Here is a 22,347-nt window from a genome sequence, read left to right on the forward strand (position 1 = left end):
AGGATCAAATTAAAATGAAGAGTATAAATGTATATTAAATTTCCTGATTTTCCCTCTTTTAAATCAATATTGTATTTTTTTAATCAAATTTTTTTTGTGTTTTTAGTTCAAAAATCATTTTGTAAAATCTAAAAATATATAAAAAAAGCTAAAATAACATTGTTTTAGATCTATAAAAAACTAAATATTCAGGGATTTTAATCCAGTTCTTTTAATCAATTTATAAAAAAAATCTAAATATTATATCTAAAATGGTCCGTCCCGCTTCGACTGTAAATCCTCAATTTCATGACTTTACCATAGGGTATCGAATCAAATTAAAATGTTTTTGACAATTTTGTTGCAAAAACATTCCCGAAATCAGAATGAAAACAACATTTAACAGAACTAAACCCCATAAAGAACTGGCATCCAATTAATGTGGCCTCTGTGACCCAAAATAAAACATAACACTGTTCTCTTTAGCTGATTTTGTTTTAATTTAAAACATTTAAAATATTTTTTTTAAATATAACATTCCCATTGACAGTGCTAAATGTCCAATCCATTTCTGCCAGGGCCTCCCATTAAAAATGGATTGATTGGACATCTCGCAAAGGATTTTAAAAACGAGATCAACGTGTCATGATAGATAAAATACATTTCTACATAACAGCCATCGTTTTCATTTTGAAATCCAAATTGGCGCAATATTGTGCCGCTCGGCGGTCAACTCGTAACGGCGTGATGGGTGCTTCCTTGTCGTGGAACATAATCCTCTCCAGCACAACATCCAAATAAATCATTGCGTTCCTATAGCGAGGCCGTTGATTGTACGCGGCCGTGACCCAAATAACGAGCTTAAAGTAGACTCAACTCCATTTCAAAGGCCATTTCGCCAACGCACTTAAACCTGGCGCCACATCCAGCGAAATTGGACAAATTGGAACTTGCGGACGCTCCGCGCTCGAATCCCGTCGAGACTCTCGTGCCATATGGGCGCTAAATAAAAAGTGCGGCTTACGGAGCTGTTTAGAACTGTTAGGGATTTGACCCGACAGGATGAGCCTAGTTTGGGGGGCTGTCGACGTGGTCTAGCGTTAAACCCAGGTCAGCCATTGGCTGCTATTATATTATATTTGATATATAGATTTTTTTTTTTTCTACATGGATGTCGCCTGAAAAGGCGCCGTGCCAGACAGATCTCAGTCCCGATGTATAATTCAGGGGCTGCCACGGCCCGTGGCTCTTTGCATGTCGGCGAAAAGAAAATTCACTTAAGTTAAAATGTACAAATTCATCTAAAAATATCTGTCATCGAAAAGAAAAAGGCACAACCAACACTCTTAGGATTAAGGATGTCCCCGATCGGAAATCGGATGGGAATGTGGGAAATCGAGCCCAGTTTCAGAGGATCGGAATCGGGTAAAAATATATATATATATATAATTATGAATTGGCTTACCATATTTTCACGACTATAAGTCTTAAATTTTCTCCAAAATAGACAGGGCGCCTTATAATCCAGTGAGTACGAGTCGTACGGTGTTTGTAAGGTTTTTGGGGGGTTTGTAAGGGGAATCATAATCATTTATAAGGGCAGTTATCGGCAGAGGTTGACAGGTATGCATATGATCCATCGGCAATATAAAAGGGTTAAGTTAGCTGTGATCTCTTCCACCATTTAGGTCAATACAGTTAGGCTACTTTAAGTTAATCTTTTGAGTCCAATTAACCCGGTGTCAGGAGGACCTAAGACTACTAATTGACCTCAATTCAAGCCCTATTGGCCAGTTTTGAGGACCAGAAATAATGTGCCGCCTTCAAAGCCATCCTCAAAGAATTGCGCTAACAATTGCATACCTGTCAACCTCTGCCGATAACTGCCCTTATAAATGATTATGATTCCCCTTACAAACCCCCCAAAAACCTTAGAAACACCGTCTAAATGATTATGATTCCCCTTACAAACCCCCCAAAAAACCTTAGAAACACCGTCCGACTCGGACGGTGTTTCTAAGGTTTTTGGGGGGTTTGTAAGGGGAATCATAATCATTTATAAGGGCAGTTATCGGCAGAGGTTGACAGGTATGCAATTGTTAAAACATGGAGATTAAAGTGGCAATATTACCAGTCATTCATTGTACTATGACAAGAGAACAATGGCACTATTGTGTCATTCAAGTCATACACTGTAGTAGTTTGGGATTAAATTTGTAAAATGACCCGACTTGTTTTCTTATTTTGTCCCGTGAGGCCAAACAAAGTTGTTTTCTTTCACTTTTGGTGACGTAGCAACGCAAAGCTAATTTTAAGCGAATCAAGTAACATAAAGTTGTAAAATGACAAACTTAAGCGGATTTTCCGGACTATAAATCACTCTTTTTCATCGTTTGGCCAGGCCTCCGAGGAATACTCAAGTGTGGCTTGTGTTTTTTCTTTTCTCTGACCACCGATTGCCTTTTTTCGGTTATAGTTATTTTTAAAAAAAAAGCGAAATGCTACATTAACAGATGCCTATTTAGCTTGTTGTTCTCTCTTGAACTATTTTTAAAGTGTTTCTTCTTGGTTTCTGATCAAATGAAAAATTGCCCTGCCCAAAAAAAATCGATTTCAACTCAAAATGGCTTTGCATTTGAGCTGTTTGCTGGAGACGGAGCGGCACACTGCGCGCATTGTTGAGTGTCTGACTGCCCGGTAGGTTGACGGCGGCAGACGTGGCAGACACGCCAGCTGCTCACCACAAGCTCACCGACGTCAGGCGTGGGGAGCAGCTGCTAACAGCTTCTTCGCCAAGTGCGCACGACTAATTGTCGGTCGGGGTAGAGGAGGCATCCAGTGTACTCGCGTCGCGGCTGGATTAGAGGAGCACATCATTGGCCATTTCCTTCACTTTGCTATTTTGGAATTTTGCTCGTGTCTCGTTCGATTTTATGCTCTACAGTTCCCTACGCTGGTTTTCAACCCTACTTAGCCTACCTAGCCATCTTGGAGTTTGACTTCGCCCCAAAAAAACAAAGTGTTGTACCAAATTTTATGGTGGTCTCTGCATTGCCTAGTAGAGAAAATATCCCGTTTACAGTCTTCCCTCGATTATCGCGAATTCACTTCTTTGTGATTTTTTTTCTGCTGTTAATTATTCCCCCAAAATATTTTTTTAAGTTCATAAAAATGTGAAAGGGCGGCCCGGTGGCGTGAGTGGGCCGTAGGCCTGACAACTCTGGGGTCCTGGGTTCAAATCTGGGTCATGTCCATCTATGTGGAGTTTGCATGCATGCATGTACATCTTAGTGTATGTATATATGTGCTTATATATGTATGTGTATGTATGTATATATATATATATATATATATATATATATGTATATATGTATATATGTATGTGTATATATATATATATGTGTATTTCAGCAAGACGCTTATTCATTTATATATTTATTCATGTATTTATTATTATTAACTTACTTATTACCTATCTATTTATGTCTAAAATGCCTTTCCTATTTCTGCATCTTCACCCTCTTGCTACTGTGACAACGAAATTTCCCAAATACGGGATGAATAAAGTTATCCAATCCAATCCAAAGTTCTCCCCGGGCATGCGTGGGTTTTCTCCGGGTACTCCGATTTCCTCCCACATTCCAAAAACATGCATGGTAGGCTGATTGGACACTCTAAGTGTGTGAGCGTGAATGGTTGTTTGTCTCCTTGTGCCCTGCGATTGGCTGGCCACCGAGTCAGGGTGTGTCCCCTGCCTCTGGCCTGGAGACAGCTAGGATTGCCTCCAACACCCCCGCGACCCTAATGAGGATAAAGCGGTTCAGAAAATGAGATGAGAAAAATGTGAAAATCCACTCTAAAACTTGCAAGTGGAAGCCACTCCCCCTGTCTCCCCCTTACTACTCAGCACTGAAAAAAACCAATAGTTATAATAGTGGTCATACTACACGATTTTTCAATCTGCTTTACATTAACTGCGATATTGGAGGGATTACTGTATGTGCCAGTGAGTGTCCAAATGGACGTCTACCAATGACTTATGGCCTCAGCTCCCATATCTACAAATAACTACAGCCCCGAGATAAAAAAAAAAGAGCAATGAGTTCATGAAATACGCATCCACGTAATGATGAGGGCATTTAATGAGGTGCGCCGTCCAGCGCAGTGCGCAGCATCGCCGCGACCTTGCTCAATTGACGGCGCAACCTCCCTGGCACCACTCAATCAATGCGTCTTGGGATCTGCGGCGAGGATGCGCACCTTCCCGCCGACCTTGCGCAAGGTCGGCGGCGCCTTCAATTCTACCGGATGATTTTTAAACCCTTGTTTGAGCCTCCTTAAAATGAACAAACAAACAACATCCAATTGTGTCAACAAGCTCTCTGCCCCCGCCCCTTTATCCGCAAGCTCCACCCCCAACGGATGACAAAAATCCCGTTTTAATCAGCGGTGTCGGAGCCTGACCTAGATTGCCTTGAGAAAGCGGCGCGGTGGCCGAGGTTTACCGGAGAAGGAGGAAGGCGCCACCAGCGTGCGTTGGCCCAAATACTTGTCGGCGGGCGCCGTGCCGCGCCGCGGCGTGGCACGGCGAGGCCACCTGCGGATCTGCTCTAAGGCTTCCGGCTACGGCGGCAGATGGAAAACACGTCCTGACAGCGGCTTGCAAGACTTCGCAATAGACGTCCAGGCTCTTGAAAACTGCATAGAAAATCTTAAAGAGTTGGTCACTAGTGAAAGTCTAGTCCACAGGTGTCAAAGTGGTGGCCCGGGGGTCAAATCTGGCCCGCCGCATCATTTTGTGTGGCCCGGGAAAGTAAATCATAAGTGTCGACTTTCTGTTTTAGGATCAAATTAAAATGAAGAGTAGAGATGTATATTAAATTTCTTGATTTTCCCCCTTTTAAATCAATCATTGTCATTTTTAATCCATTTTTTCTGTGTTTTTAGTTCAAAAATCATTTTGTAAAATCTAAAAATATATTTTAAAAAAGCTAAAATAAATATTGTTTTAGGTCTATAAAAAACTGAATATTCAGGGCTTTTAATCTAACTTTCTGTTTTAGGATCAAATTAAAATGAAGAGTAGAGATGTATATTCAATTTCCTTATTTTCCCCCTTTTAAATCAATCATTGTCATTTTTAATCCATTTTTTCTGTGTTTTTAGTTCAAAAATCATTTTGTAAAATCTAAAAATATATTTTAAAAAAAGCTAAAATAAATATTGTTTTAGGTCTATAAAAAACTGAATATTCAGGGCTTTTAATCTAACTTTCTGTTTTAGGATCAAATTAAAATGAAGAGTAGAGATGAATATTCAATGTCTTGATTTTCCCCCTTTTAAATCAATCATTGTCATTTTTAATCCATTTTTTTCTGTTTTTAGTTCAAAAATCATTTTGTAAAATCTAAAAATATATAAAAAAGCTAAAATAAACATTGTTCTAGGTCTATAAAAAACTGAATATTCAGGGCTTTTAATCCATTTATAAAAAAAATCTAAATATTATATCTAAAATGTTCCGGCCCACATGAAATGGAGTTGACGTTAACACGACCCGCGAACCAACCCGAGTCTGACACCCTTGGTCTAGTCCATTTGAACAGGGAGGGCTGGGAGAAAAATCAACTTTCCGGTCATGTGGCTTTTCAAAATTCAATTAAAATTCTTAAAATTCAAAATTCCAACTCTTGAACTGAGTTTCTCACGAGTAGACATCGTTTCCATTCGAACTGACTTTGTTCATTCGCTGCCAGCCCTCCCAGTACAGTCGATGAGTTAAAAAATGAGGCAACTATGTCAAGATCTCGGGGGTATGATGATGATGATGATGATGATGACGACGATGCTAGACGGCAAGCTTTCTACTCCCACTCGAGTCACTTAAGAGGCAACACACAGTGGGGCGCCTTGTTTAACGGATTCGCACAATTTCAACAAAGAGCCGCATTCACGTTGAAATCACCAAAGCCGCAGCTTTTTCATTTGTTTGTATCGCATTCCACATAAAACCAACTGTCTGAATAGCCCCTTTTATATGGATCAATATTGTTTAACCATTGTATGAAAAGCCCTTTAGCACAGCGCCATCTAGTGGATTTATAACACAATCCCCTACTACTACTACTACCACTGCCACCACTACTACTGTTTTATAATCCGGCAACTAATTTTAACATACTCCATGAATTGACGGTGCGCCCTATAGTGCAGAAAATACGGTAATAAAAGTGGACCATGATATGACATCGGCTGATTTTTCAACTCATTGCAAGAATGATTACGGCCGAAAAACAGCAGTCATCTTTTCGACTTAAATGCAACTACGTAGTACGATACATAACGCCATTAGATAAAAGATCTGCTCGATTAAAGTTCCTTGAATGACCAATCAATTAAACGTTACACCAGCTCAACTGGTCGCTACAGTGAGCAACTGTGTACCGTTCTTTCTTTACCACCAAAACTAGGACAGATCTAGGAATTCCTACATTTGGAGGCACGCCTTGTGATGATGTCATTCACCCGCAAGAAAACAGGCGCCGCCATTTTTTACAGTGTCGTCTGGTTAGAGCTCCATGGTAACCAAAACCTGTTTTCAGTCCCACGTTAGTGTTTTCCACTACGAGAAGTTGCAAGTAATGACGTGATTTTTTTTTTGTGCATTCGAGCTCATCAAACGTGATAAATTTAGGCAGACAGATTCCTAAACATCATTTCCAACATGAGGCGAGTTTGTGGCGTGACTTTATTTATTTGATGTGATCATCGCTAATTGGCCACAGCAGTATTTTGTTGAGCGGCTGGATGTGAGCTAAGCTAATGTTGGCTATCGTAAAGGAAAACACGGACACGCCAGTGCGATCCTTTGACTCGTTGGCTGCCGATGGACGGCGTCCAATCCATTTTGACTGGAAGACATACCTGTCAACCTCTGCCGATAACTGCCCTTATAAATGATTATGATTCCCCTTACAAACCCCCCAAAAACCTTACAAACACCGTACGACGTACGGTGTTTGTAAGGTTTTTTGGGGGTTTGTAAGGGGAATCATAATCATTTATAAGGGCAGTTATCGGCAAAGGTTGACAGGTATGTATTCACAAGTTCTTTTGCAACAAAATAGTTGCAAAAGACCTTTCTTTCACAAAAAGAATCCAATCCTCGCCACTGAGGGCATCTGAGATGCGTCTCAAACCCAAGAAAGGATGCCGAAATGAAACATACATGTGCCAAGTCTCAACATCAAAAAAAAGAAACGACTTAACAAGCAGCTGTGATAGGTCGTTTAAGTTAGCCGTGGCTTTCGGCACCACTCTGAAGCTCCTGATTGGAGCCTAATGATTGCTAAAAATGAGTCAGAGAGGCATATTCGAAAAAAGTGTGATTGCGACGCTGCGGTACAAACGAGACATTGTTCAGGAAGGAAGGAAACTAACAGACCGGAACATATCTTACTCTCGGGCCATGTACCAATAGCACCTTAGCGATCGAGGAAAAACAAGCACCGCTGTAATACAGTAATCCCTCCAATATCGCGGCTTCACGACATGGCAGATTTTTTTTCTGGGGGAATTTTTTTCAATTAAATTTTTTTAAGTTCATAAAAATGTGAAAATACAGGCTGAAACTCGCAAGAGGAAGAAAAAAAGGTTTTATCTTTTTTTCTTTGCCGTTTTTCATTTATCGCGGCCATGTTTGGTCTACATTAACCGCGATAATCGAGGGATTACTGTAGAGCAATGGTGTCAGACTCGGGTTGGTTCGCGGGCCGCTTTAACGTCAACTTGATTTCACGTGGGCCGGACCATTTTAGATACATTTAGATTATTATTTTTAGAAATGGATTAAAAGAACTGGATTAAAAGACCTGAATAGTCCGTTTTTATAGATGTAAAACAAAGTTTATTTTAGCTTTTTTTTTAAATATATTTTTAGATTTTACAAAATGATTTTTGAACTAAAAACAGAAAAAATGGATTAAAAAATTACAATTATTGATTTAAAAGGGGGAAAAATCAGGAAATTTAATATACATCTATACTCTTCATTTGAATTTGATCCCAAAACAGAAAGTCGGCACTCATGATTGACTTTCCCGGGCCACACAAAATGATGCGGCGGGCCAGATTTGGCCCCCGGGCCGCCACTTTGACACCTGTGCTGTAGAGCTTTAAAAGGAAAATTTTCACTATAATGTGCTTTCCATTTCTACCATTTATGGTCTTGAGGTCAAAACCCAGTAGTTGCTAGGCCAACCTAGTTTGCATCTCACGGCAAGACCCAGAAAACCGCATTTTGCAAGGAACCCTTCAAGATGACATTTAGCGTGCGGCAAGTTAAAGTATCTTATATAAACTGTTCTAGCCTGGCAGTCACTGTTTAGAGTCGCAGCGTTTCAGCAGCCATGATGAAAAGTCTCTGGAGAACTTTTAGTCAATGTGACTCGCGCCACCCAGTCCTTCTAAACAACGCCGGGGGGCTAAATTTATCCACAGTGGAAATTGTGAAACGGATCGCTTTTATTTGGAGCTTTGAAGGAATGTTCAGTCGCGGTGTTGAAGAGCACAACGATGGCGAGAAAAAAAAGGAAAAAAAATCTCCAGGTAAACGGCAGTTATGAACAAAGACGTGCTTTCCTCACAACCGGGCGACTAATCTGTCATTTCCAGTTTGGGGGAGAAGAAAGACAGAACGCACATTTGCACAAAATTCAGTCTGACATGAACTTGGTGTATAAAAAATGCAAAAACTAGCAGAAGTGTACTCAAAATGACAAAATTGGGATCAGTGGGGTGCGTAATATAGGCCTTAAGGTCTCAAAAATAGTCATCCTGTATTCATTCATTAACCCAACCGTTTATCCTAATTGGTCGCGGGGGTGCTGGAGCCTATTCTAGGGGCAATTGAGAGCGTTCAACCAGCTAGCCTAGCATTCACGTGGGAGTAAAACTGGAGAACCCTGGGAAATGGATTGGACGTTTATCACCGTCAAGCGGCTTTATTTATGCTTTTCCATTTTTTAATTTTTTTGCTCTAGGACACGTGTCAAAGTGGCGGCCCGGGGGCCAAATCTGGCCCGCCGCCTCATTTTGTGTGGCCCGGGAAAGTCAATCATGAGTGCCGACTTTCTGTTTTAAAATCAAATTAAAATGAAGAGTATAGATGTATATTAAATTTCCTGATTTTGCCCCTTTTAAATGAATCAGTCATTTTTTAATCCATTTTTTCTGTGTTCTTAGTTCAAAAATCATTTTGTAAAATCTAAAAATATATTTTAAAAAAGCTAAAATAAACATTGTTTTAGATCTATAAAAAACTGAATATTCAGGGCTTTTAATCCAGTTCTTTTAATCCATTTATTTAAAAAAAATCTAAATATTATATCTAAAATGGTCCGGCCCACGTGAAATCAAGTTGAAGTTGAAGCGGCCCGCGAACCAAGCTGAGATGACCGTCCATTCAAAATCTCCACACAATAAAGGTTAAAAAAAAATCAAGTACAGCCTATTTGGACCAAATATAGAGTGGAAACTAAACTCTCTCCATAAAAGAATCCAAAGTAGTCTAAAAATAGTTGCCTAAGAATAAATAATCATCCACAGAGACTTCAAATTAACGACATTATGACTTGCAAGGATATTTTTGGAAAGCTCTCTCGATATTTACAACGACAAACATTATGGAGAAGCCATAGTATTTTGGTATGTCCATCTCGAGTGACCCTATGATTGATTGACCACCAGTTAATAAGCTCCAGTTACCCGTTGAGGACAAGCTGCATAGAAAATGGATGGATGTCCCAAATAACTTCTTTAGGTATTTTTACACTTCAATATGGGGATGCTACAAGTGGAATTTTTTGTAAGGGCAATTTTTGATTTGATCTCAAACCAAGAACAAACATACATAAAAGTAACAATAGAAAAACCGAGAACAACAACATACATAGGCATCCGTTAACATCAGTTTTTCAACTATAGGCTAATAAAAAATAACATAACAGCATACCTGTCAACCTCTGCCGATAACTGCCCTTATAAATGATTATTGATTCCCCTTACAAACCCCCTAAAAACCTTACAAACACCGTACTCGTACGGTGTTTGTAAGGTTTTTGGGGGGTTTGTAAGGGGAATCAATAATCATTTATAAGGGCAGTTATCGGCAGAGGTTGACAGGTATGTAACAGGCTGTCGGCCTATGAAAAAATGCGGCTTATAGTCCGGAAAATACGGTAATTGCATCTGGATATCTTATCCCCAATACATAACACCAAACCAACTGGACTTTTTTGCGTGTAAAGTTCCATTTTTTCCCGTTTTTTTTTATAAAAAGCGACTCCTCTCGTCAATTAGTAATGACATCATCCTCTTAATGTGCTACCATAAAGCTCTCCCGGTTTAATGACGATTCCCCAGCTGTTTAAAAGCTTCAGGGCAAGGCTGACGGACGCCAAACGGTCGCTTTCGGTGTGTCCTGTACAGTCAGTATACATTTAAGCGGTAGGGGGGGGGGGTCCTGTGGGAAGCGCTAAAATTAGCGGCGGATAAGGAAAGGTCACGGGGGAGTGGGAACGGCGCTCCCGTTGTCCGATCACGTCGATTCCCTTCAGCCTGAGACGCGGACCAGAGATAAAGCCAAATGTTCCCTTTCAAACGACGCGTTTTTCACGGCCAGACGTCTCGAGAAAGTTGGGTGGGCCTCGCCGGATTTGTTTAACTATTGTTTAAACAGCGCTCGGGGGCTGGAGTACTCGCAGTGAAAAAAAGAAGCAGGCGCTGCTGGAGTTGTTTTTCACAGGCCTTTGTGGTATGCGTGCGCAAGCCACTCCCATTCCGCCAGGACGTGGGTAGGCCAGGCCAGGCGGTTGGCATTCCTTGCTCCACACGGCAATTACGGTTCGTCTCGAGGCCTCCGCTCCGATAGGCCCACGAGGCGAGACGTGCCCCCGTCCGAGTCTTTCGATTCTCAGCCTGGCATTTAGTGTGGCGCTCTCCAATTTGGGGGTTTACAGTGAGCTTCTGGAAAAGCTGAAAACTTGTTCAACCAGTGGATATGGACATCCGTCATTGGTCATTGGCAGCCAAAAGAGTTAGCAAAAGAGGCTAACGGGCTAAATCCACTAGGACAGTCCATTGCCACTAGGCCTGGGACCTTTACTGAGCAATATATTGAGTTTGATTTATTTCATGAGGGACAGCACATATTAATAAACATATGTATATTCATGTTAATAAACATATATATGTAAGATTGTAGCCGAAAGCTAATTTTCATCTCTAGTCCCTTGTGTAGGTTGAAGATAAACGATGACACATACTAGACACACGTATCAGTTTTAGACTGTATTGTGTTCACAATTTTGTTTGTTTATTAGCCAGGCTTTAAGATGATTGGCCAAGAGTTTCAGAGATTGGAGTTCACGTATGCTAATTGCTATTGAGTTCCAAGTATGTTCTTTTTGAAGGGAACTACACAGTCACCTCTAGAGCCAGCCATTGTTGATGTGTTGGAATTTTTATTTTTTTATTCTATTGGGGATATGCACAAAATTATTGTTAAAAAAATAAAGGACTGTGTTTTTGTATTTTGTTTAACTATTTTCAGACATTGTATTTGGCCATTAATTTTGAGCGATGCCATATTTCTCGGATAAAAAGCGACGGATCAAATAAATAATACCAATTTATATTTGATTTTTTAAAAATATTTTGTTGCGAGAGACCATTAAAGGCTCAGCTTAAAAAAATCAGCACTAAAGTAAATGTGTTTAAACAATACATGGCCTTCATTTTATCATTTTCAGTGCTTAGTGCAAACCTGCTCAAATAGAGAATTCTAATACAAAAAAAGTACACATCTTTAATGACGTATAGAACTCAATATTAGATTTAAACTCAATATATAGAACTCAATATTAGATTTAAACTCAATATATAGAACTCAATATTAGATTTAAACTCAATATATAGAACTCAATATTAGATTTAAACTCAATATATAGAACTCAATATTAGATTTAAACTCAATATATAGAACTCAATATTAGATTTTAACTCAATATTAGATTTAAACTCAATATTAGATTTAAACTCAATATTAGATTTAAACTCAATATTAGATTTAAACTCAATATTAGATTTAAACTCAATATTAGATTTAAACTCAATATTAGATTTAAACTCAATATTAGATTTAAACTCAATATTAGATTTAAACTCAATATATAGAACTCAATATTAGATTTAAACTCAATATTAGATTTAAACTCAATATTAGATTTAAACTCAATATTAGATTTAAACTCAATATATAGAACTCAATATTAGATTTAAACTCAATATTAGATTTAAACTCAATATATAGAACTCAATATTAGATTTAAAAAGTGACGTGATGACGATGACATGTGGCTGGGTGTTGCCAACTAGTGGATGGGAATGGAAATGCAGCCACCTATTGTTTATTTCCACACGCGTAAAAATCGATTGAGACTGCCTTTGAATCGAGAATCGTGCCAACGTATGACAAAATCGAGCTCTAATGTCGAGCACGTTTTCAAAAATCTCGGCGAAATCCGAGCCCGCTATGCAAAAACAAGCAAGCGCCCTGTCGGCGCGGACGTAAACGGGGGAAGAATGCAAATAAACTGCCGTACGCAAAGGCAAATCTTGCAAAATTTCAGACAATCTCCTCCATTCACGCGGCCGCGGCCACATGACACGCCTGCGGCCGGGGGATTAGGGCGATCAGCTGAGCGCCACTCAATACCGCATTGTTCCCTGCTTGTTTTCCCTCCAAAGCCCACAGCTTATCAAAGGAGGACAGGACTGCGTGCCTGCCAAAAACCCCATCACTCCCAGTCCACTTCCTCGCCGTGAAGCGCCAACCAAAACGGAGACCGGTGTCGCCATGTCGAGGCCTTTTTTTGCCAACAAACGCGCCTTCTCTACAAAGCGCCGGGTCATTTTTGGTCAAAGCGGCTCCCGCCAGAGACAAACTAATGCTAATTTAGGAAATTAGCTTCGGTGTCTGTCGCACTGTTGCATTTGTTGGCGGCGTCGCTTCGTCAGAAAAGGCGGCCAGAATGCATTCCGCCTTTTATTGTCTCTATTGCAAAGCGATAACAAAAAACAATGCCGATGCATCGCTTTTACGCCGTCCATGGGCGGTCCAACGTGAATTTGGACCTTTGAAAATGGGATGCGAATGTACTGGAATGAGTGGTTATCTCATCAACGTCACTTTTTGCGGCCCACGAAAGAAAACAATGTGCGTTTCATATTATTCATATATATATATATATATATATATATATATATATATATATATATATATATATATATATATATATATATATATATATAATTTAATAATAAACAGTTGGAATGCAAAAGAAATACAGTGGTACCTCTACATACGAGCAGATCTACCTACGAGATGCTCGAGATACGAGTAAAATTTCGAGCAAATAATTCGCTCTAGATACGAGAAAATTTCGAGATGCGAGAAAGCCAGGTGGCCAGGACATGAGAGGCTGTTTATCATTGTAGCGCACTGTCTTTTTTTGCCGCATCTCTTTCGTGGATAACAGATATCTACGAGCATTGAACGATTTATTCACACGAGTTTCTCCTACACATGGACCAGAAAACGCACAACGCGCATGCGCGGGCAAAAAGAGGGCTTTCTGGATAATGAAGTATACTCGTGCACACAATTCCGATAGCCAATGGCACCCTTTCTCAGAATAAAACTTCATTACCCACAATCAATACGTGGTTAGGCTGTTATTCCTTCCTTAGCCTGTTAGCTCCCACGATCGCTCATTCAAGACTACTTCTCGTTGGCAAGTGGCCGTGCGTTATCCTATTGTGAGGACATTTGTGTGCATCATTTTCAGAATATTGTGAAGGGAATACAACAGCAAACAGCCCATCGATAGCGAACGTGAGGGTGGAGGCGTGGCAAACAGCTAACCCGGCCAGAACGAAGGTTAAAAAAAGATTAAAACAAAATTAGATTTCAGTTTTGTGTAAAGTTATATTAAACGTATGCTTGAGTGTGTCTGTATATATTAATCCAAGTTCATTTAAATTTGTTTGTTCGGTTACGAGTGCGTTGCCGTGGATAAAGTCCCCACGAACAATTTTTAGATAATTCTTTGATAAATTTAACTACAATATTGGATGTGTTGCCTCCGACTTTGATGGGACATAAAGCCTACATTTTGTGACGCAATACATTTTATTTCCCAGAGTTTATCTTTCTAAGCTTTCAAGTTGAATACCTTGCACTTTTAAACGACGACACCCACAAACCTCATCGATAAACTCGCTGCTATTAACTGCTACATTAGAACCAGCTTTCTTTGTACTAAACAATAGACGCCAAGCACTTTTATACACAACTGCAAAATTTTTAAGGCACGCCAGCATTTCTTCAGTGCTGTACAATTGATCCGCAGTCGGATTCAAACCCCTAACGAACACCTCAAAAGTGCAATCAATACAACAACAAAAAAACTTGAAAATGTCCAAAGGATTAGCGCCACCGCCGCGCTTTAAGCTACTTTTCCTATACGGACAAAGATAAACATCACGCCGGCATCCCAGACCGGCAATCGGGCATTAGGAAAAGTGCAGCGCAAGCAGTTGGAAGGACCCTTTGAAAAGCCGCATCAGCAGCCGTCTGGCCTTTGAAAAAGGCTGGAGAAGAGCCCAAGATGGCGAACCCGCATCTGGCTCGCCGCCGCCGCTGCCGCTCAAACTGCTGCGAGGGGGATTAAAAATGTGCTCACCTGGCACCGGCGGACAGGCCCGTGCTTGGTTGTCAAGCATGTCAAACACGCGCTGTTGACATAAAACTAGGCAAATATTGCTCCAATGGCTGAGGACTACCGTGTGGACGGCGAAAATTCCATTTTGAGTACAGTGGTACCTCGAGATACGAGCTTAATCCGTTCCGGAACCGAGCTCGTATGACGAGATTCTCGTAACTCGAGCGGACGTTTTCCATTGAAATGAATGGAAAACAAATTAATTGGTTCCAGCCCTCTGAAAAAACACCAAAAACAGGATATTGGACTGGAAAAAATGTTTTATTTCTTCTAATTTGCCATCTATTAACAAAGTAACAAATAACTGGAGGTTTAATAGTAATGAAATGTGTTTAATCTAACTAAAATTGGGCAGATTTCGCCGACGGGAGACAGAGACGTTTGGGGGCGTGGGGGGTTCGTTTTTTTTCCACGACAACGCACTCGTAAACAGAACAAACAAATTTAAATGAACTAGGATTAATATATACAGACACTCAAACATACGTTTAATGTAACTTTACACAAAACGGAATTATAATTTTGTTGTAATCTTTTGTTACCTTCGTTTTTCGGGTTGGCGGTTTGCCACGCCTCCGCCCTCACGTTCGCTATCGATGGACTGTTTGCTGTTGTATTGCCTTCAAAATATTCCCAAAATGATGCACACAAATGTCCTCACAATAGGATAACGCACAACCACTTGCCAACGAGAAATAGTCTTTAAGGAACGATCGCGGGACCTTCTTTCCTAAGAAAGAATAACAGGAAATGACATAGCTGAACTTCCCACGTATTGATTGTGGGTAATGAAGTTTTATTCTGAGAAAGGTTGCCATTGCCTATGGGTGTTGTGTGCACGAGTATACTTCATTACCCAGAAAGCCCTCTTTTTGCATGCGCGTTGTGCGTTTCCTGGTCGTATGAGAAACTCGTCTGAATTAATCGTTCCGTGCTCGTAAATATTGTTATACACGAAAGATATGCAAAAAAGACCTGGCCTGGTCGCATCACGAAATTTTGACCGCATCACGGGCAAATTATTCGATCGAAATTTCCCCCGTAAGACGAGCATTTTGTATGACGAGGTACCACTGTATATCGCAGTCAATGGAGGCGAATAGGTTAAAGATAGGAAATTTGGCAGAATTTTAAAATCAGGGAAGGAAAATCAAATCTGAGTGTATCAAACTAATATTTTGGCTTTGCTATCGTTAACTTTCCAAGGGATGAGGCTGACTTGTTGGAGTGGGTGGGGCAGATCTTATGTGAAAGGCATTTAGTAATCAAGTTATAGGGGCATAACGCGAGATATGCCAGAAGCGAAAAAGTGGTTAAAACTCACTAAAACATTGGCGTCTTTGTGCTCAAACAATGGTTGGCGTTCTAATGTGAGAAACAGCAGATAATGTCAAAAGCCTAAAAATTGATTAGTATTTTTCATCGCTATAAGTCAAACGTAAGGGATTGTGTTAAATGTGGAAATTGAAATCCACCGCAATTTTTTGAATCAAACAGTAGCTGATTTTGTAATATCAGTTCATAGCATATTTCGCCAAAAATTGAATTCATATACTCGGGAAATTGACATCCTTAGCTAGTTATAGTTTGTATTCATCAAAATTTATAGAAGTAAAATGGAACGGATTGTGTAAAATGTGGAAATTGAAATCCATCACAATTCCTTGAATAAACAGTAACTGACTTTGTAATATTAGTAAATAGCGTATTTTGCCAAAAATGGAAATCATATACTCAGGAAATTGTTATAGTTTGCATTCATCAGAATGTGTGTCAAAGTGGCGGCCCGGGGGCCAAATCTGGCCCGCCATATGATTTTGTGTGGCCCGGGAAAGTCAATCATGAGTGCCGACTTTCTGTTTTAGGATCAAATTAAAATGAAGAGTATAGATGTACATCAAATTTCCTGATTTCCCCCCTTTTAAATCAATAAGTGTCATTTTTTAATCCATTTTCTCTGTGTTTTTAGTTCAAAAATCATTTTGTAAAATCTAAAAATATATAAAAAAGCTAAAATAAACATTGTTTTAGATCTATAAAAAAAACAAATATTCAGGGCTTTTAATCCAGTTCTTTTAATCCATTTATAAAAATAAAAATAAATAAATATTCTATCTAAAATGGTCCGGCCCTAGTGAAATCAAGTTGACGTTAAAGCGGCCCGCGAACCAACCCTAGTCTGACACCCCTGGTTTAGAGCAAATTCACACGAAATATTGTATATGTTGGAATAAATGTTTTTCTAAATGTACTCCGGGCAATTTGGCTTTTAAAAGCAACTCTTTCTAGACTGGACCAGAATGAACCCTGCTCTTTGTGATTGCCAGCATTTTAATAAAAGACACAACTCACCTATGTAGAGCGAAGAGTCTTTCTTCTTGACGTGATCGTCGATGTAAGACACGCCCAAGGGCTGCACCGGCGTGGCCCCGATGCCCAGCAGAACCTGAGCCCCGATTAGCAGCAGGTACATCATGTTGGTGTTGGTCTTATTGGCGCAAAGAGCGTCCTCGGCCCACGGCGCTTCCTTGCCGCTGGCGTTGGCGTTGGCGGCGCTGGCGGCGTCGGAGCAGACGTCCCGCCCCCTGTCCGTCCTCCACGTGTCCCCGATCTCGTACTGCTTGGTCAAAAACTCGGGCAAGGCCGAGAGCAGGGCGCCCAGCGCCATGACGATACCCCCGCATCCGATCAGGCGCGGCCGATGCGCCTTGGCCCCGAAGTAGCTGACGAACAAGATGAGCGCCAGGTTGCCCATCTCAAAGCTGCTGGCGATGACGCCCACGTCGGCGCTTTGAAGGTTGAAGCGTCGCTCCAGCGTGGTCAGAACGCTCACCTGGGGGGCGGAGCAAAAAAAAAAAAGGGCTAAGTCAGTGCTTCTCAATTATTTTCAGAATCGAAAATAGCATTTTTCTATCAGTAGACCACTGCATAAGATTGTATTCATGTAAAAATTAAAGAAAAAAATAGTGTATAACAGATTTGGAGACTCATTTTATTAAGTTATTAAAAATTTCAAGAAAAAAAATAGTGTAGAACAGATTTGGAGACCCATTTTATTAAGTTATTCAAAATTTAAAGAAAAAAATAGCGTAGAACAGATTTGGAGACTCATTTTATTAAGTTATTCAACATTTAAAGAAAAAAAATAGTGTAGAACAGATTTGGAGACCCATTTTATTAAGTTATTCAAAATTTAAAGAAAAAAATATTGTAGAACAGATTTGGAGACTCATTTTATTAAGTTATTAAAAATTTCAAGAAAAAAAATAGTGTAGAACAGATTTGGAGACCCATTTTATTAAGTTATTCAACATTTAAAGAAAAAAATAGTGTAGAACAGATTTGGAGACTCATTTTTATTAAGTTTTTCAAAATTTAAAGATAAAAAATAGTGTAGAACAGATTTGGAGACTCATTTTATTAAGTTATTCAAAATTTAAAGAAACAAATAGCGTAGAACAGATTTGGAGACTTATTTTATTAAGTTATTCAAAATTTCAAGAAAAAACCCCGTTTTATTAAGTTATTAAAAATTTCAAGAAAAAAAATAGTGTAGAACAGATTTGGAGACCCATTTTATTAAGTTATTCAAAATTTAAAGAAAAAAAATAGCGTAGAACAGATTTGGAGACTCATTTTATTAAGTTATTCAACATTTAAAGAAAAAAATAGTGTAGAACAGATTTGGAGACTCATTTTTATTAAGTTATTCAACATTTAAAGATAAAAAATAGTGTAGAACAGATTTGGAGACTTATTTTATTAAGTTATTCAAAATTTCAAGAAAAAAAATAGTGTAGAACAGATTTGGACTCATTTTATGAAGTTATTCAAAATTTAAAGAAAAAAAATAGCGTAGAACAGATTTGGAGACTCATTTTATTAAGTTATTCAAAATTTCAAGAACAAAAATAGTGTAGAGCAGATTTGGAGACCCATTTTATTAAGTTATTAAAAATTTCAAGAAAAAAAAATAGTGTAGAACAGATTTGGAGACTAATTTTATGAAGTTATTCAAAATTTAAAGAAAAAAAATGTGTAGAACAAACTTGGAGACTAACTTTATTAATTTATTCAAAATTTAAAACCATTTTTATAGCATATGATGCTAACAGTGAATCAACTATTACTCACGTTTTCGTTTTAGCTAACACTGCTTGAAACTGACATTTTGTTGAAAAGGAAGCGACCTTAACTTGACTTAACTTTCAAAATAATTCAATGTTTTGACAACACGCATAATGCAAAACTTATTTAGAACATGACGTTGCAACCCAAAAAAAAATCATGTAAATTCCTGAAGAAGAAAAAAATTGTCTGGATTTTTTTGATTTTCTTAGTTTTGAATCAAAATGCGTATTTTGGGAAAACTAGAGTAGTAAACTACAAAGTTTGGTAGCTTTTGAGCAATTAGTGCTGGGCTGGCCTGCGTTTTCCACATCAGTCACGCCGCCTTATTATTGGAATATGATGAAATCAAAAGCGGATGAGTGGTTGCGCCGTGGCGTGGCGCCTCCTCGCCAACAGACGACGGCCGTTTTCCATTAGTCGGCCACTCGTCCTTTCATTTCCACGACTTGAAACGCCCAACTACTCATTGTGACCTCTCTTCTACCAGCTGTCATCACGGCTGGCCAGGAAAACTGCCGTACCGTGTGAACCGTCGTGACCCGCCTTGTTTCTCAGGCTTTTTTTAAAAAAAAATGGGTCCCAAACCGTCCCTGGGACCGCCATCTCAATTTTCCATTCTCCCAGTGGCTCCTCCAAATTGTAACTATGAGAATAAATTGTGGCTTAACTGTCGGAACATTCTTCCACTGTGCACATGCTTATTTTGGATGGCTTTTATTCGGTCTCTGGTGGGTTTTGGTCGGGCACTGGGGCGTGACCCGAAATGAGAAAATGGACTGTTTTTAGTTAGACGAACAACGGGAGCGGTTAACCTCTAAAAAAAACGGTCTATAATATCACTTAAAGCACATGTGTCAAAGTGGCGGCCCGGGGGCCAAATCTGGCCCGCCGCATCATTTTGTGTGGCCCGGGAAAATAAATCATGTGTGCTGACTTTCTGTTTTAGGATCAAATTAAAATGAAGAGTATAGGTGTATATTACATTTCCTGATTTTCCCCCTTTTAAATCAATCATTGTATTTTTTAATCCATTTTTTTCTGTGTTTTTAGTTCAAAAATCATTTTGTAAAATCTAAAAATTAAAAAAAGCTAAAATAAACATTCTTTTAGATCTATAAAAAATGTATATTCAGGACTTTTAATTCAGTTCTTTTAATCCATTTATAAAAAAAATCTAAATATTATGTCTAAAATGGTCCGGGCCACGTGAAATCAAGTTGACGTTAAAGCCGCCCGCGAACCAACCCGAGTCTGACACCCTTGGTCTTAAACAGATCAATGTTGTCACGGCTTTAATGTTATCTAAAATAATAAATTAATAGTTGATTAATTGTTGCGAAGATTCTATTGGCCAACTCTCATTGTTGTACAACCCACTTAGAAAACAATGTCATTATGAAGGCAATTGCAAATGGCATCTTTCACACAAATAGAACAGCTAACAAGCAAAAAGCTGCCATTCCTGATATTTTAAGTTGACTGCAATTTTTTAACAACCATCTTTGTTTTTCAAGGCAGTAGGTGAGAATACTTTTTTTCAACTGAACGACGACAGTGAGCTGCCTGTCTTTTGGTGTAAAAATCCCATAATGCAATGCTAATTGTATAGATAGTTTTCCTGTCAAATTGGATGGGTGCGCTAACTTTGTGCAGTATTCATAAGTAACTAATTCACTTGGCCTAACATTACCATTATGAATTAAAAAGAAAACGATGCCTGAAATGTTCCATGAAAACAGAAAATGTTGCATTTTTGGGCAAAAAAAAATGCAGCCAATCCCAAGCCGAATACAACTTTGGACCAACTATACCCGCCCAGGTGCAAATACGCACTATCTCTGGATTTGACTTGTTGCACAGTTGCATTGTGGGAGCATGATATTTTTCTGCGAGGTACTTTTTTGGATATTTTAAGAACAGTAGAGGCCTGACCCACACATTTTTCAAGCGTAACTAAACAATGCTAGCCAACTGCTTCCGCCACTGTAACGACGACACTCCCCAATTTTCCTTCCCATCTCATCGCCAATAATGGAAAAGTCGCCATTTTAGAGCGTGTCCTCGACAAAGTTGAGTGGCCATTAGGAAGAAGGAGGAGACCACATGGACATGTTGTCAAGCTCCCAGCTCAAGAGTGTTTAACATGTTGCTTGGCAACCAAATAAACCTCACCCAAACAAGGCGCCATTCCGACATCACAAGGGAGAAACCAATGTCGTAAAGAGGCATTTTTTTGGTTTTGCTTTTTTTTTTTATAACAAACTTGGCGATGACAAGCACAACGGAGCTTTGGACAGTCAAATGGACGTTTTTGAAATGTTAAAGGTTTAGAAGCAAATAACAAATATATTGTATTGTGTAGTCTAGGTAGGGTTGTCAAATATATCAAAAACAATTGGGATACCAAAAGAATCAATACATTATTAGCTGTTAACTCATAAAAGAATCAATACTATAACTCCTAACTGTAGTGTAGATTAAAATTTCAACATGGTTTAAAATACATAAGCAGTACTATATTATATAGTTGCAATAGTGAAACAAACCTATATAAATATATACGTCAAGAAAATGACAATCAAAAGAGGTCAGTTTATCGCATTGTATTACTATTTCCTATATAAATTAAAATATATACAAGTATATTGCAAAAATGATGTATACACAGCATTTTACAATTTATATTTACACTAGTGAAGCAAATGTATCACATTGGACTATTTTTTTAATCTGAGTTTATTCACAAGAAGTTAATAATTAAATGTAATTGGTTTGCAACCTTATTTTGGGCTTTACAACTGATGAGCAAAAAAAGTATGTTTTCGATAATATGGCTTTCATGTCGGTCAGCTTTTGTTCAAAATGATATTTGGATGCGCTCCATTTCCCTCAAAATAGTTTTAGATCGATGTGGTATCAGGTGAATCGCTTGCAAAAATATGTGGCGCGCCTAATCCTAGTGCTAATTGCACACCTGTGACATTTGACTTGGCCGTGGCATTGTGTTGATGAGGCGTTCGGTGCTAATTATCAGCCGGCAAAAAAAAAAAATGAAGCCGGCTCGCGCTTGTCGGCGCCCTGACAGAAAGCACTTTTAGATCCTTTCATCCAATTACTGACTCTTACTGGCGGCGCTTCATCGGCCGGGAACGTCATACCGAGCCAAAGAGGGGCGGGGCTTGCCGGAGCAGGTGCTTGTCCACTCATTGTTCTTTTAAACCGTTACAGTACGTCCTTCCGTATGAGTACACTAAAAAGCAGAACCATTGGGAATGACGGTTGCTTAGATTAGATTAGATTAGATCACTTTCGGGAAATTTCACTGTCACAGTAGCAAGAGGGTGAGAATACAGACACAGCAAAAGACATTGATGCCTTTATCGACTGGGCGAAT

The 22,347-nt window shown here is 39.2% G+C and overlaps 1 protein-coding gene across 1 annotated transcript in view; it reads right to left on the bottom strand.

The window, feature by feature from the left end:
* slco3a1a (solute carrier organic anion transporter family member 3A1a) overlaps window positions 1-22,347 on the bottom strand; it is a 37,099-nt gene that overhangs the window by 11,529 nt on the left and 3,223 nt on the right. The window contains exon 2 of the mRNA XM_077596855.1: window positions 17,175-17,655. Within this exon, the coding sequence (XP_077452981.1) occupies window positions 17,175-17,655 (481 nt within the window). The remainder of the gene's footprint in view (window positions 1-17,174; window positions 17,656-22,347) is intronic.

Source organism: Stigmatopora argus, chromosome 3 (assembly GCF_051989625.1).
Source record: "Stigmatopora argus isolate UIUO_Sarg chromosome 3, RoL_Sarg_1.0, whole genome shotgun sequence".
NCBI lineage: Eukaryota > Metazoa > Chordata > Actinopteri > Syngnathiformes > Syngnathidae > Stigmatopora > Stigmatopora argus.